The sequence below is a fragment of the Protopterus annectens genome, chromosome 4.part0, assembly GCF_019279795.1.
Source record: "Protopterus annectens isolate FY-2018-M chromosome 4.part0, PAN1.0, whole genome shotgun sequence".
Lineage (NCBI taxonomy): Eukaryota > Metazoa > Chordata > Ceratodontiformes > Protopteridae > Protopterus > Protopterus annectens.
The window spans coordinates 998,601,428-998,617,677 of NC_056733.1; the positions used below are offsets into that span (position 1 = coordinate 998,601,428).

At 32.4% G+C, this 16,250-nt stretch overlaps 1 protein-coding gene across 1 annotated transcript in view; it reads left to right on the forward strand.

The window, feature by feature from the left end:
• The window catches only part of HRH2 (histamine receptor H2), a 615,095-nt gene extending 599,243 nt beyond the window's left edge, over nt 1–15,852 (forward strand). Inside the window, exon 2 of the mRNA XM_044068947.1 lies at nt 13,702–15,852. Coding sequence (XP_043924882.1) covers nt 14,528–15,640 — 1,113 coding nt within the window. The 5' untranslated portion in view covers nt 13,702–14,527 and the 3' untranslated portion in view covers nt 15,641–15,852. The remainder of the gene's footprint in view (nt 1–13,701) is intronic.
• Nucleotides 15,853–16,250: the final 398 nt, after the last annotated feature.

The following is a 16,250-nucleotide window of genomic DNA, read 5'->3' on the forward strand; positions in this document are numbered from 1 at the left end:
GCACTATGGGGGTGGCAAGAGCCTTAGCCAATATCCGGAATCCCAGGGGTGACAGGTGCAAGCCGCCCCTTGCAGCGTGGCTTGTGAAGCATGTCATCCCAGGCAGACAGACACTGGATCCCCTTTGAATGACACCAGACATTAAGCCAATTGTTAAAGCTGATCATCTTGTCTCTATATTGTGGCATCATTCTTGGTGAAGGAAGGATACTGCTCAGGGTCAGGGTCATACCTGCCTGGGCTACATAATCAGAGAGCTCCTCTATGTCTCTTTTCATGTAGTCCAGGGAGGTACGTCTCAGGTCGTTCACACCAGCATGGACAATGACTGTGTCATATTTGTACTTGCCATGGAGTGACCCGAGTGCTTGTGTTATGTGGCGGATTCTAGCGCCCGATAGGCAGCTTACTGTGACCCTCTCCTTGTTCAGCCTGGTGAGTGGGACGTCAGTGTGTTTGACTATGGAGTCACCTATGACAAGTATGTTTGGTGTTGTATTTGGCCTTAAGGGCTGTGTTTATGTGTTTATTAGTTTATGAATATGCAGGCTATAAGACTGACTGAGGCCCAGACTGAGTTCAAAATGCAAAGAGCTACTTTTTACATATAATTCTACTTTTGGAAATAGAAGTGCAGTGTACTGTATAAACAATGCTAAAATCTTGCAATAATACACGATCTTCCCACAAATGCAAATAAAAATGCAAGATTAAAGTCCCAGAACAAAGTAAAAAATGCAAACATAACTTTTTTTGTCTAAACCATGGACAAAAAGAAGAGTAGTGCAAAAACTTATCACCAAACTATAAGTGCAACTTGGAATATTTAAGCAGAGTTTAAATAAAAGCTTTCTGTTCCCTTTTGATGAAATGCTTTTATCTCACACCTCTCATGGTTATGAACAAAAGACCCTGAGTGGAGGTAGCTCTGTGCTAAATATAGCAAACTTGCTAGAGAGAGATTAAATCAAATAAAGCCAATACTGGACCTCAGTTCTTTTGGTTAGAATTTAAGGAACTTTTAGCTCAAATGTCTCAGTGGGTACTGCGACAGACTCAAAGAATGTGGTGGGGGTACAGTAGCTAGGTAAACAGAAGAAGCCGTAATGCAACTTTAAGCAGATATATACAGCTATAAAAAGTATAAAAAGCACTGAAGTATGAATCCTGCAGCACAATTCACAATACTGCTACTGCTACAATCCCACTACATATTAAAGTACCAGAATATGCAGAAATTTGCCCAGTAATGCTGTAATAAGTTAATACACGAGGCTCAAATCAGGCAGCAGATGACAGTCATGCCACAAATGTGAAAGAAGCTACAAGACTGATTGACAATCATTTTGTATTTTAGGATGTTTACTATAGAATCAGATATCTTTTCTTCAAGACTCTGAGAGGTGTCAGATATAAACTTTTTATCAGAAGGGAAGAAAACAACACTTTTATTTAAATTCTGCTTAAATATTTCAAAATGCACTTATGGTGACCTGTGTGGTGATTCTGAACCCAGACAGGGTTGAAAATAGAACGTTTTACCTTTTACATGCAATTCTATTTATGGGAATAGAAATGCAATATAACTTGTAAACAGTTAAAATCTTGCAGTAATAAACACATCTTCCCACAACTGCGAATGAAGCTGCAAGAACAAGGTCCCAGAATAAACTAAAAAGGTGCAAACAAATAGCTTTTTTGGCTAAACCATGGACAAAAAGCAGAGAAGTACAAAAATGTATCCCCACATGGGCCGCTATAAGTGCAATTTGAAATATTTAAGAAGAATTTAAATAAAAGTGTTGTTTTCTTCCCTTCTGATAAAAAGCTTATATCTCACTCCTCTCAGTCTTGAACAAAATATGTCTATTTTTATAGTAAACCAAAATATTGTTTTAAAACAAATAACAGCAAATCATATATATTACTAATGTCTCTTGCATTCATAGTAGTAAACTCGCTTAAGTGATGTCCTGCTGGGTATACTTTATATTCATTAGAATGACTATGACAATTGAATCAATAGCGAAAGTTACACATTACAGTTGTTTATTCTCAGTGTTCTGCCATTGTCCAAGTAATGTCACAAAATCACTACTATCCTTTATGTAACTATTTACATGATTATAAATAAGGTTTAACTAAATCATCAAATTCCAATGAAACTGGTTCATTGAGTTACTCCTTAGATTAAACTATCAGTCGTAGCGCTAGACGTTTGTAAATCCTTATGATTTTTTTTGATAGAGCATGATACAGTGGAATTGTAAGATAAAATGTGAAAACATTTGAAAAGTTCATCAGATATGCATGTATTCAACTCCAGATCCAGCAAAACACTTTTACTATAACCTACATACCGCTTAATCTCTTAGCACATGAAATCTGGACAAAGCCTAAGATAATGGGGGGGGGGGGGCAAAGGCCCAAAACAGGTACGGATTTTAAATATTGCTGTTATAAACTTCGAAAGTTGCTAGAATAAGAGGTTTTGTAATAGTATGTATTTCATGAAACTCAAATGTATGTCATTATTTAGTGACTTAAATCTTCACTGATTTGCCAGAAAACCATAAATTTTATGAGGAACAGACCAAAAATATAAAGCAAAAATCTCGATATTCTTCGAAAATCTGGACAGTTGAGAGGAATGATAACCTACAGTGTTTTTCATAGAAATGCTGTTCACTTTAAATATATACATTCTTATAATTTAACAGTTTCTTTATGAATAAGAAGTTTGAATTAATAGCAACAAAGCTAGTCTAGGCAATGCATTTCGTTTGTGTATCTTCAGAGCTTGTCATGCATTTTTTCCATTAACACTTTAAGGCTGCATTCCTTGCTGAGCACAGCTCTTTTCACTGTTTCATGTCATGTTTCCATGGTATGACACAATGCCATGCTGTCATGTTCACTAGTCATAGGGAATTGTCCCAAAATAGTGTCACATTATGCTGTTGTGATATGCTGCAATGGTAGTATGCTGTGATGGCTGGTTGTTGTGGTACTTTGTCTTACTATCATTTCATAATATGCTATGATGGCATTCTGTCACTGTGTGACATAATACTATTCTGTCATGTCATCATGCTATGCTTCTACAATATGATGCCATAGTTGGTTGATACAGTGTTCTGTGATGCTAGCTTTTGCAGTCTGTTCTTATTTTTCGACATTAAAATAGACATTGATACATGACGTCATGGAAAATTGCCTTTGTACAATGTTTAGTTATGATGTCATGGTGTGCTGTGATGATATGTTGTTATGGAATGCCATAATGCTGCTGTCTTTTTTATTTATTTTATTTAACAAGGAAGTGAAAGAACTTCCATCGCCCTTTTCATTCATTACAAAAAAATAAGAAAAAGGAAATCAGTACTTATACATCTGTCACAAAAGTAGCGTCATATTAGTTGCAACAAAGATAGTTTCCAGTAGCTGAGAAACACTTTGTCAAACAGCCATATGGAACTACAGAATGTCTTAATCTATACAACAGTAGACAAACATTTACATCATCCCATAAAAGTCGGGCTTAATCTATACAACAGTAGACAAACATTTACATAATCCCTTAAAAGTAGGGCTTAATCTATACAACAGTAGACAAACATTTACATAATCCCTTAAAAGTCGGGCTTAATCTATACAACAGTAGACAAACATTTACATAATCCCTTAAAAGTCGGGCTTAATCTATACAACAGTAGACAAACATTTACATAATCCCTTAAAAGTCGGGCTTAATCTATACAACAGTAGACAAACATTTACATAATCCCTTAAAAGTCGGGCTTAATCTATACAACAGTAGACAAACATTTACATAATCCCTTAAAAGTCGGACTTAATCTATACAACAGTAGACAAACATTTACATAATCCCTTAAAAGTCAGGCTTAATCTATACAACAGTAGACAAACATTTACATAATCCCATAAAAGTCGGGCTTAATCTATACAACAGTAGACAAACATTTACATAATCCCTTAAAAGTTGGGCTTAATCCATACAACAGTAGACAAACATTTACATAATCCCTTAAAGGTCGGGAATTCCTTTAATCATTCTCTTTAAAATATGTATAAATGGACTTTGACTTGACAGTAACTTCTTGGTTTGGGCCTTTAAATTAAGGAAAACTCTATCTGAGCATACCAATGAGTGAGGTGGTATATGTAGGTTATTACACCCATGTGTGATATGTTGTATGTCATGGCATGCTATGATGGTATATTGTTGTGGTATGCTGTGATATTATGCTCTTAAGGTATATCATTACATTATGATAAAACAGACTCTGAAGCTATACAGTTGTGTTGTACAAAGATGGTGGACTGCTTTTGCAATGTTGTCAGTATACATACATGTTGTGTTCTTATAGAAGGCTGATATTGTAGGTTGTGATGTTATACTTTTGTAACATGATATGACCATCGTTAGCATGCACAGCATTCTGTCTGCTCTGTCATTGTATGATGTCATTTATTTATTTACATTTGTTTACTGGGAAATTCCGACTGGACACAGGTCCTTTTTCAGAGGAGGCTCGGGGAGAAAAGCTCCACAGAAAGACATGGTAGAGCTGAAAACAATAACAATAAAGGTATGTATACAGTAGAAGTGATCATGACATGGAGTAATACAGGAGCAAATTAGGTACAATTGAGTAGAAGCTCTAATTAATATTGAGATATAAGAAGTAAACACAGAGCTACAAAGTATCTAGACAGTGACTAGATAACAATAATAACAGACTAAAAGATTAACTAAATCCTGGAAGGATTAAACAGTAACTAGATAACAATAATAACAGACTAAAATATAACTAAATCCTGGAAGGATTAAACAGTAACTAGATAACAATAATAACAGACTAAATGATAACTAAATCCTGGAAGGATTAAACAGTAACTAGATAACAATAATAACAGACTAAATGATAACTAAATCCTGGAAGGATTAAACAGTAACTAGATAACAATAATAACAGACTAAATGATAACTAAATCCTGGAAGGATTAAACAGTAACTAGATAACACTAATAGACTAAATGATAACTAAGTCCTGGAAGGATTAAACAGTAACTAGATAACAATAATAACAGACTAAATGATAACTAAATACTAGAAGGATTAAACAGTGACTAGATAACAATAATAACAGACTAAATGATAACTAAATCCTAGAAGGATTAAACAGTAACTAGATAACAATAATAACAGACTAAATAAATAACTAAATCCTGGAAGGATTAAACAGTAACTAGATAACAATAATAACAGACTAAATTATAACAAAATCCCGGAAGGATTAAACAGTAACTAGATAACAATAATAACAGACTAAAAGATAACTAAATCCTGGAAGGAATAAACCGTAACTAGATAACAATAATAACAGACTAAATGATAACTAAATCCTGGAAGGATTAAACAGTAACTAGATAACAATAATAACAGACTAAAGGATAACTAAATCCTGGAAGGATTAAACAGTAACTAGATAACAATAATAACAGACTAAATGATAACTAAATCCTGGAATGATTAAACAGTAACTAGATAACAATAATAACAGACTAAATGATAACTAAATCCTGGAAGGATTAAACAGTAACTAGATAACAATAATAACAGACTAAAGGATAACTAAATCCTGGAAGGATTAAACAGTAACTAGATAACAATAATAACACACTAAATGATAACTAAATCCTGGAAGGATTAAACAGTAACTAGATAATAATAACATACTAAATGATAACTAAATCCTGGAAGGATTAAACAGTAACTAGGTAACAATAATAACAGACTAAATGATAACTAAATACTGGAAGGATTAAACAGTAACTAGATAACAATAATAACAGACTAAATGATAACTAAATACAGGAAGGATTAAACAGTAACTAGATAACAATAATAACTGACTAAATGATAATTAAATCCTGAAAGGATTAAACAGTAACTAGATAACAATAATAACAGACTAAAGGATAACTAAATCTTGGAAGGATTAAACAGTAACTAGATAACAATAATAACAGACTAAATGATAACTAAATCCTGGAAGGATTAAACAGTAACTAGATAACAATAATAACAGACTAAATGATAACTAAATCCTGGAAGGATTAAACAGTAACTAGATAACAATAATAACACACTAAAAGATAACTAAATCCTGGAAGGACTAAACAGTAACTAGATAACAATAATAAGAGACTAAATGATAACTAAATCCTGGAAGGATTAAACAGTAACTAGATAACAATAATAACAGACTAAATGATAACTAAATCCTGGAAGGATTAAACAGTAACTAGATAACAATAATAACAGACTAAACGATAACTAAATCCTGGAAGGATTAAACAGTAACTAGATAACAATAATAACAGACTAAATTATAACTAAATCCTGGAAGGATTAAACAGTAACTAGATAAAAATACTAACAGACTAAATGATAACTAAATCCTGGAAGGATTAAACAGTAACTAGATAACAATAATAAAAGACTAAATACATAACTAAATCCTGGAAGGATTAAACAGTAACTAGACAACAATAATAACAGACTAAATGATAACTAAATACTGGAAGGATTAAACAGTAACTAGATAACAATAATAACAGACTAAAGGATAACTAAATCCTGGAAGGATTAAACAGTAAATAGATAACAATAATAACAGACTTAATGATAACTAAATCCTGGAAGGATTAAACAGTAAATAGATAACAATAACAGACTAAATGATAACTAAATCCTGGAAGGATTAAACAGTAACTAGATAACAATAATAACAGAATAAATGATAACTAAATCCTGGAAGGATTAAACAGTAACTAGATAACAATAATAACAGACCAAATGATAACTAAATCCTGGAAGGATTAAACAGTAACTAGATAACAATAATAACAGACTAAATAAATAACTAAATCCTGGAAGGATTAAACAGTAACTAGACAACAATAATAACAGACTAAATGATAACTAAATCCTGGAAGGATTAAACAGCAACTAGATAACAATAATAACAGACTAAAGGATAACTAAATCATGGAAGGATTAAACAGTATCTAGATAACAATAATAACAGACTAAATGATAACTAAATCCTGGAAGGATTAAACAGTAACTAGATAACAATAATAACAGACTAAATGATAACTAAATCCTGGAAGGATTAAACAGTAACTAGATAACAATAATAACAGACTCAATGATAACTAAATCCTGGAAGGATTAAACAGTAACTAGATAACAATAATAACAGACTAAATGAGAACTAAATCCTGGAAGGATTAAACAGTAACTAGACAACAATAATAACAGACTAAAGGATAACTAAATACTGGAAGGATTAAGCAGTAACTAGATAACAATAATAACAGACTAAAGGATAACTAAATACTGGAAGGATTAAACAGTAACTAGATAACAATAATAACAAACTAAATGATAACTAAATCCTGGAAGGATTAAACAGTAACTAGATAACACAAATAGACTAAATGATAACTAAATTCTGGAAGGATTAAAAAGTAACTTGATAACAATAATAACAGACTAAATGATAACTAAATCCTGGAAGGATTAAACAGTAGCTAGATAACAATAATAACAGACTAAATGATAACTAAATCCTGGAAGGATTAAACAGTAACTAGATAACAATAATAACAGACTAAATGATAACTAAATCCTGGAAGGATTAAACAGTAACTAGATAACAATAATAACAGACTAAATGATAACTAAATCCTGGAAGGATTAAACAGTAACTAGATAACAATAATAACAGACTAAATGATAACTAAATCCTGGAAGGATTAAACAGTAACTAGATAACAATAATAACAGACTAAATGATAACTAAATCCTGGAAGGATTAAACAGTAACTAGATAACAATAATAACAGACTAAATGATAACTAAATCCTGGAAGGATTAAACAGTAACTAGATAACAATAATAACAGACTAAATGATAACTAAATCCTGGAAGGATTAAACAGTAACTAGATAACAATAATAACAGACTAAATGATAACTAAATCCTGGAAGGATTAAACAGTAACTAGATAACAATAATAACAGACTAAATGATAACTAAATCCTGGAAGGATTAAACAGTAACTAGATAACAATAATAACAGACTAAATGATAACTAAATCCTGGAAGGATTAAACAGTAACTAGATAACAATAATAACAGACTAAATGATAACTAAATCCTGGAAGGATTAAACAGTAACTAGATAACAATAATAACAGACTAAATGATAACTAAATCCTGGAAGGATTAAACAGTAACTAGATAACAATAATAACAGACTAAATGATAACTAAATCCTGGAAGGATTAAACAGTAACTAGATAACAATAATAACAGACTAAATGATAACTAAATCCTGGAAGGATTAAACAGTAACTAGATAACAATAATAACAGACTAAATGATAACTAAATCCTGGAAGGATTAAACAGTAACTAGATAACAATAATAACAGACTAAATGATAACTAAATCCTGGAAGGATTAAACAGTAACTAGATAACAATAATAACAGACTAAATGATAACTAAATCCTGGAAGGATTAAACAGTAACTAGATAACAATAATAACAGACTAAATGATAACTAAATCCTGGAAGGATTAAACAGTAACTAGATAACAATAATAACAGACTAAATGATAACTAAATCCTGGAAGGATTAAACAGTAACTAGATAACAATAATAACAGACTAAATGATAACTAAATCCTGGAAGGATTAAACAGTAACTAGATAACAATAATAACAGACTAAATGATAACTAAATCCTGGAAGGATTAAACAGTAACTAGATAACAATAATAACAGACTAAATGATAACTAAATCCTGGAAGGATTAAACAGTAACTAGATAACAATAATAACAGACTAAATGATAACTAAATCCTGGAAGGATTAAACAGTAACTAGATAACAATAATAACAGACTAAATGATAACTAAATCCTGGAAGGATTAAACAGTAACTAGATAACAATAATAACAGACTAAATGATAACTAAATCCTGGAAGGATTAAACAGTAACTAGATAACAATAATAACAGACTAAATGATAACTAAATCCTGGAAGGATTAAACAGTAACTAGATAACAATAATAACAGACTAAATGATAACTAAATCCTGGAAGGATTAAACAGTAACTAGATAACAATAATAACAGACTAAATGATAACTAAATCCTGGAAGGATTAAACAGTAACTAGATAACAATAATAACAGACTAAATGATAACTAAATCCTGGAAGGATTAAACAGTAACTAGATAACAATAATAACAGACTAAATGATAACTAAATCCTGGAAGGATTAAACAGTAACTAGATAACAATAATAACAGACTAAATGATAACTAAATCCTGGAAGGATTAAACAGTAACTAGATAACAATAATAACAGACTAAATGATAACTAAATCCTGGAAGGATTAAACAGTAACTAGATAACAATAATAACAGACTAAATGATAACTAAATCCTGGAAGGATTAAACAGTAACTAGATAACAATAATAACAGACTAAATGATAACTAAATCCTGGAAGGATTAAACAGTAACTAGATAACAATAATAACAGACTAAATGATAACTAAATCCTGGAAGGATTAAACAGTAACTAGATAACAATAATAACAGACTAAATGATAACTAAATCCTGGAAGGATTAAACAGTAACTAGATAACAATAATAACAGACTAAATGATAACTAAATCCTGGAAGGATTAAACAGTAACTAGATAACAATAATAACAGACTAAATGATAACTAAATCCTGGAAGGATTAAACAGTAACTAGACAACAATAATAACAGACTAAATGATAACTAAATCCTGGAAGGATTAAACAGTAACTAGATAACAATAATAACAGACTAAATGATAACTAAATCCTGGAAGGATTAAACAGTAACTAGATAACAATAATAACAGACTAAATGATAACTAAATCCTGGAAGGATTAAACAGTAACTAGATAACAATAATAACAGACTAAATGATAACTAAATCCTGGAAGGATTAAACAGTAACTAGATAACAATAATAACAGACTAAATGATAACTAAATCCTGGAAGGATTAAACAGTAACTAGATAACAATAATAACAGACTAAATGATAACTAAATCCTGGAAGGATTAAACAGTAACTAGATAACAATAATAACAGACTAAATGATAACTAAATCCTGGAAGGATTAAACAGTAACTAGATAACAATAATAACAGACTAAATGATAACTAAATCCTGGAAGGATTAAACAGTAACTAGATAACAATAATAACAGACTAAATGATAACTAAATCCTGGAAGGATTAAACAGTAACTAGATAACAATAATAACAGACTAAATGATAACTAAATCCTGGAAGGATTAAACAGTAACTAGATAACAATAATAACAGACTAAATGATAACTAAATCCTGGAAGGATTAAACAGTAACTAGATAACAATAATAACAGACTAAATGATAACTAAATCCTGGAAGGATTAAACAGTAACTAGATAACAATAATAACAGACTAAATGATAACTAAATCCTGGAAGGATTAAACAGTAACTAGATAACAATAATAACAGACTAAATGATAACTAAATCCTGGAAGGATTAAACAGTAACTAGATAACAATAATAACAGACTAAATGATAACTAAATCCTGGAAGGATTAAACAGTAACTAGATAACAATAATAACAGACTAAATGATAACTAAATCCTGGAAGGATTAAACAGTAACTAGATAACAATAATAACAGACTAAATGATAACTAAATCCTGGAAGGATTAAACAGTAACTAGATAACAATAATAACAGACTAAATGATAACTAAATCCTGGAAGGATTAAACAGTAACTAGATAACAATAATAACAGACTAAATGATAACTAAATCCTGGAAGGATTAAACAGTAACTAGATAACAATAATAACAGACTAAATGATAACTAAATCCTGGAAGGATTAAACAGTAACTAGATAACAATAATAACAGACTAAAGGATAACTAAATCCTGGAAGGATTAAACAGTAACTAGACAACAATAATAACAGACTAAATGATAACTAAATCCTGGAAGGATTAAACAGTAACTAGACAACAATAATAACAGACTAAAGGATAACTAAATCCTGGAAGGATTAAACAGTAACTAGACAACAATAATAACAGACTAAAGGATAACTAAATCCTGGAAGGATTAAACAGTAACTAGATAACAATAATAACAGACTAAATGATAACTAAATCCTGGAAGGATTAAACAGTAACTAGATAACAATAATAACAGACTAAATGATAACTAAATCCTGGAAGGATTAAACAGTAACTAGATAACAATAATAACAGACTAAATGATAACTAAATCCTGGAAGGATTAAACAGTAACTAGATAACAATAATAACAGACTAAATGATAACTAAATCCTGGAAGGATTAAACAGTAACTAGATAACAATAATAACAGACTAAATGATAACTAAATCCTGGAAGGATTAAACAGTAACTAGACAACAATAAATAACAGACTAAATGATAACTAAATCCTGGAAGGATTAAACAGTAACTAGACAACAATAAAACAGACTAAAGAATAACTAAATCCTGGAAGGATTAAACAGTAACTAGACAACAATAATAACAGACTAAAGGATAACTAATTCCTGGAAGGATTAAACACTAACTAGACAACAATAATAACAGACTAAAGGATAACTAAATCCTGGAAGGATTAAACAGTGACTAGATAGCAATAATAACAGACTAAATGATAACTAAATCCTGGAAGGATTAAACAGTGACTAGATAACAATAATAACAGACTAAATGATAACTAAATCCTGGAAGGATTAAACAGTAACTAGATAACAATAATAACAGACTAAATGATAACTAAATCCTGGAAGGATTAAACAGTAACTAGATAACAATAATAACAGGCTAAATGATAACTAAATCCTGGAAGGATTAAACAGTAACTAGATAACAATAATAACAGACTAAATGATAACTAATTCCTGGAAGGATTAAAAAGTAACTAGATAACAATAATAACAGACTAAATGATAACTAAATCCTGGAAGGATTAAACAGTAACTAGATAACAATAATAACAGACTAAAAGATAACTAAATCCTGGAAGGGTTAACAAACAGTGAGTAAACTTCAGTTCCATTTTATACTGATAGAGGGGATACTCTATCTAAATCTGGGAAAGGAGAGAAGGGTTGGGGGGTTATCAGTCGGGGTTTGGACAAGGACAAAGCCAGTGAGAATTTAGGTGAGATTTAAGTGTAGTCTTGTAAACACTGCAGGAAGGAAGGGTAGTTATGGTAGGAGGAAGGTTGTTCCAGAGTTTGGATATAGCACAGGAAAAAAGTGCTTCATCTGCTGAGTTTTTGGCTTTGGTATGCTGGAGTAGATTTTTGTTGCAGTTGCGTAGTGGTCTAGAAGAGTGGTAGGGTTTGAGAATTGTATGGAGCGATGGGATACGGAGAGGGTGGTTTACTAGTTTATGAGCAAAGGTGAGTTGAGTTTGGTGTAGGAGTTGTGGGAGTTCAAGCCAATCAAGGTTTCTAAGGGAGACACAGTGGTGACTGTGGTAGGAGGCACCAGTGGCATATTTTGTGATTTTATTGTAGCAGGCTTCGAGTTTTTGTAGGTCTGACTGTCTAAGATTAGTAAGTATGGGTGATGCATAGAGTAGGGTGGAGATTAGTTGGGAATTGGTGATAGAGATTCTTGCTGGTTTTGTGAGGTATTGGTGGCTTCTATATAAAGCACCCATTTTTTGTGAACTTTTTTATTGTTAGTGATATGTGGGTGTCATATCTGAGATTATTGTCTATCAGTACACCAAGTAGTTTTGTGTGGGCAGTTGTTGAAATGAAGGTATTATCTATGGTTTGAATAGTGAAATGTGGGGTGTTTGGGGTAGATTTGGAGGATTGGAAGATGAGGAGTTTAGTTTTATTTGGACTGAGGAGAAGCTGGGCATTAGATAGCCAACTTTTAACTGAAGAGAAAGCTTCTTGGGTGATCTGTTGGTGTTTTGTTAGAGTTGGGGCTGAGCAGATGAGGGTGGAATCATCTGCATACTGTATGAGGGGGGCATGTTTGGTGGCAGTGTGCAGGTTGTTGTTGAAAAGGGAGAAAAGTAGGGGGCCAAGGATGGAGCCTTGGAGAACCCTGAGAGTAACATGAAAGGCCATTAATCCATGCTCCCTAGGGCAACACTGATGCCAAACTTAAAGAAATATTATTATTATAATGTACTGCACTATGTTACCATAAAATGCATCATTATCACACAAGAACTGTCACTTCATTTTGTTATATTCCTGCTGAAACCTCAAAGTGTAAGATGAAACAGCCTGTTATTACAAGTATAATTTAAACAATAACTAAGAAAAGCATGCAAGTTCAAGCCAGTATTTGAACTAATGGATTTATTCAGAGATTATTCTGATTTTGAATAAAAGGTTAGTATTCTGTAATATTATTGCAAGTTCATGCGGCAGGCTTGTTCACATGGAAAATAATTTCACAGATACTATGTTACTGCTGAATGTCAATGTGAAAACATTTCACTAAATTAATTAAAACTTCTTATATTCATTTCTCTACAGATAAAATATGCGCCTGCCTTAAAGAGAGAGAGTGGGAAGCCATCTCTTGCTTTCGGCCTTTCTTGATTGTGCTGTGATGTCAGAATAACAAAACAACAAACTATACAGAAGCTGAAGAAGCAAGGCATTAAACAACTTTGTTTTGCTCAGGAAAAACCATGGTTATCATCATTCAAAAAAGAGGCAGTCAATCCTTCACCTTCACAAAAGCTTCAAGAAGGGATATAAATGAAATAAGATACATTTTATATTGGTTGTCATTTCTAATTTGAAAAAAGTAGGCTAATGGAAACAATTGTCTACAGCTATGGATGACCATTTTAGCTCTACATAATTTGCACAATGCATTTTGTTCCTTTTCTCAATAACAGTGAATTTTAGTCATTTATAAAGCATTGTAAAAACTATTGTCTTTAATTGTTAATGTTTGTGTTGTACATTCTTAAGGTTACTTTTTCATATGTAAAAATAAGGGTGAGAATGTGTTTAACTGGCCATTCACCTGAAAGTGATAATGTAGCAGTGTCCAGCTGTTAATAGAGTACATCCTCACATCCATTTTCCACAGTATATTAAGTTTACAGAGATGCTAAGCAAAGCAAAGCAATAAGGAACTGCCATATATAACTGTAAATGATTTATAACAATAGTAAAGACTGAGGTATTATTTATTATTAGAAACAATTAAATATTTTGCATATGCAGAGTAAAAACAACCAGTTTAAATCAACTCTTGGGGTTACTTCCATGTCTAAGTCAGAATATGTGAGATTTGTACCCTAATTTCCTTCTTTAAGCCAGTACATGTCATTGACATTTGCAGGGGATGGCGTCTGCAGATAACGAAACTGGGCCAAATGGCACACCTTCCCCTGACTCTAAAGTAAAAGATTACTCTCTCTTTGTTTTTGTGTTCTTTGTCACCTGCCTTACAATTGTAATTTTCATAACAATAGTTGGTAATGTGATTGTATGCATGGCTGTAACTTATGATCGCAAGCTGAGAAGCCTCACAAACTGCTTCATCGTATCCTTGGCCACCACAGACCTTCTTCTGGGAATTCTTGTAATGCCGTTCTCTGCCATAAATGAGTTTAAAAAAGAATGGCCACTGGGGGCAACGTTCTGCAACATTTATATCAGCCTAGATGTAATGCTCTGCACAGCTTCCATCCTAAACCTTTTTGCAATCAGCTTGGATCGCTACTATGCAGTCACCACACCTCTGAAGTACACTATGGTAGTGACATCTCAACGAGTTGCCATAGGAATGGGGATCATCTGGGTTGTGTCTCTCATGGTATCTTTCCTCCCCATTCACTTAGGATGGAACACTAAAGATTTCAAAGTTCAGAACACTGATAATGAAACACACTGCGAGTTCAAGCTTAATATGGGATATGTGCTAGTTGATGGATTTTGTACATTTTATTTTCCACTAGTTGTTATGATAATTACTTACCATAGAATATTTAAAATTGCCAGAGAACAGGCCAAGAGGATTAACAATAGTTCATGTTATAACACAGTTAAAGCGACATCCCCAGTGATAAAGGAACACAAGGCAACAGTAACGCTTGCAGCAGTTATGGGTGCTTTCATCATATGCTGGTTCCCTTATTTCACAGTTTTTGTGTATCAAGGAGTCAGTGGACAGAAAGCTGATACAATATTGTTTTCTGTAGTGCTCTGGCTTGGCTATATTAACTCTGCATTAAATCCTATCCTCTATGGGGCTCTGAATAGGGACTTTCGCATGGCTTATCAGCGCCTGCTGAGGTGCAGAAGGATAGGCCTGGTGCATGAAGATTCCAACATAACACCATCCAGTTCTCAAAAATCAACAGCATATAAATCACTGGAGCTAAACGAGAAGAAGCCACTAACAGTTGAGGAGACAAAAGTGAACTGTTTCACTGATGCCACTTCGGAAAGATAAACGTTTATTTTTCTGACAGTTGGGGCTTTGTACTCTGATGCAATACCAGATTTCAAAAACGTAAATAACTGTTTACTTCAACTCACATCTGGTACTTAAAACTTTACTACAGTGAACCCATATCAGTGTCATTTTGTTTTATATATGCACTTCTGGTAAAATAAAAAGTAAAATTATGAAAGAAGGTAGCAGTGTAGGTATATGCTAGACAGATAAAGTTCTCGCAAGATCATTATGTACTTTAAAAATGACATGTTATATTTAGTTTATACTTTTTCTCACTACAAAGGTGTTCATTGTGCAAAGACATACATTCAGAAATAATATACTTAATCCTGAATCCTGAATTGCTACTCCAGTTAAAACAAAACACCCAATGATCTTCTAAAGCAGGGAAAAATAAAGGAGAAATGCAATCGGTATCCAAGGTATAGTTTCTGCACCCACATCACATTTTGCAATAGTAAGGAGCAACATTTTACATACCCAGGTTGGTGCCATGTGATGTTCAGTATCCTGACAGCAAAACAGTGGAGCCTGCATTGTCTAACATCAAACATGGATCATGACTTCCTTCTCACATATAGGTTTGTGTCAGCCTGTTGCACTA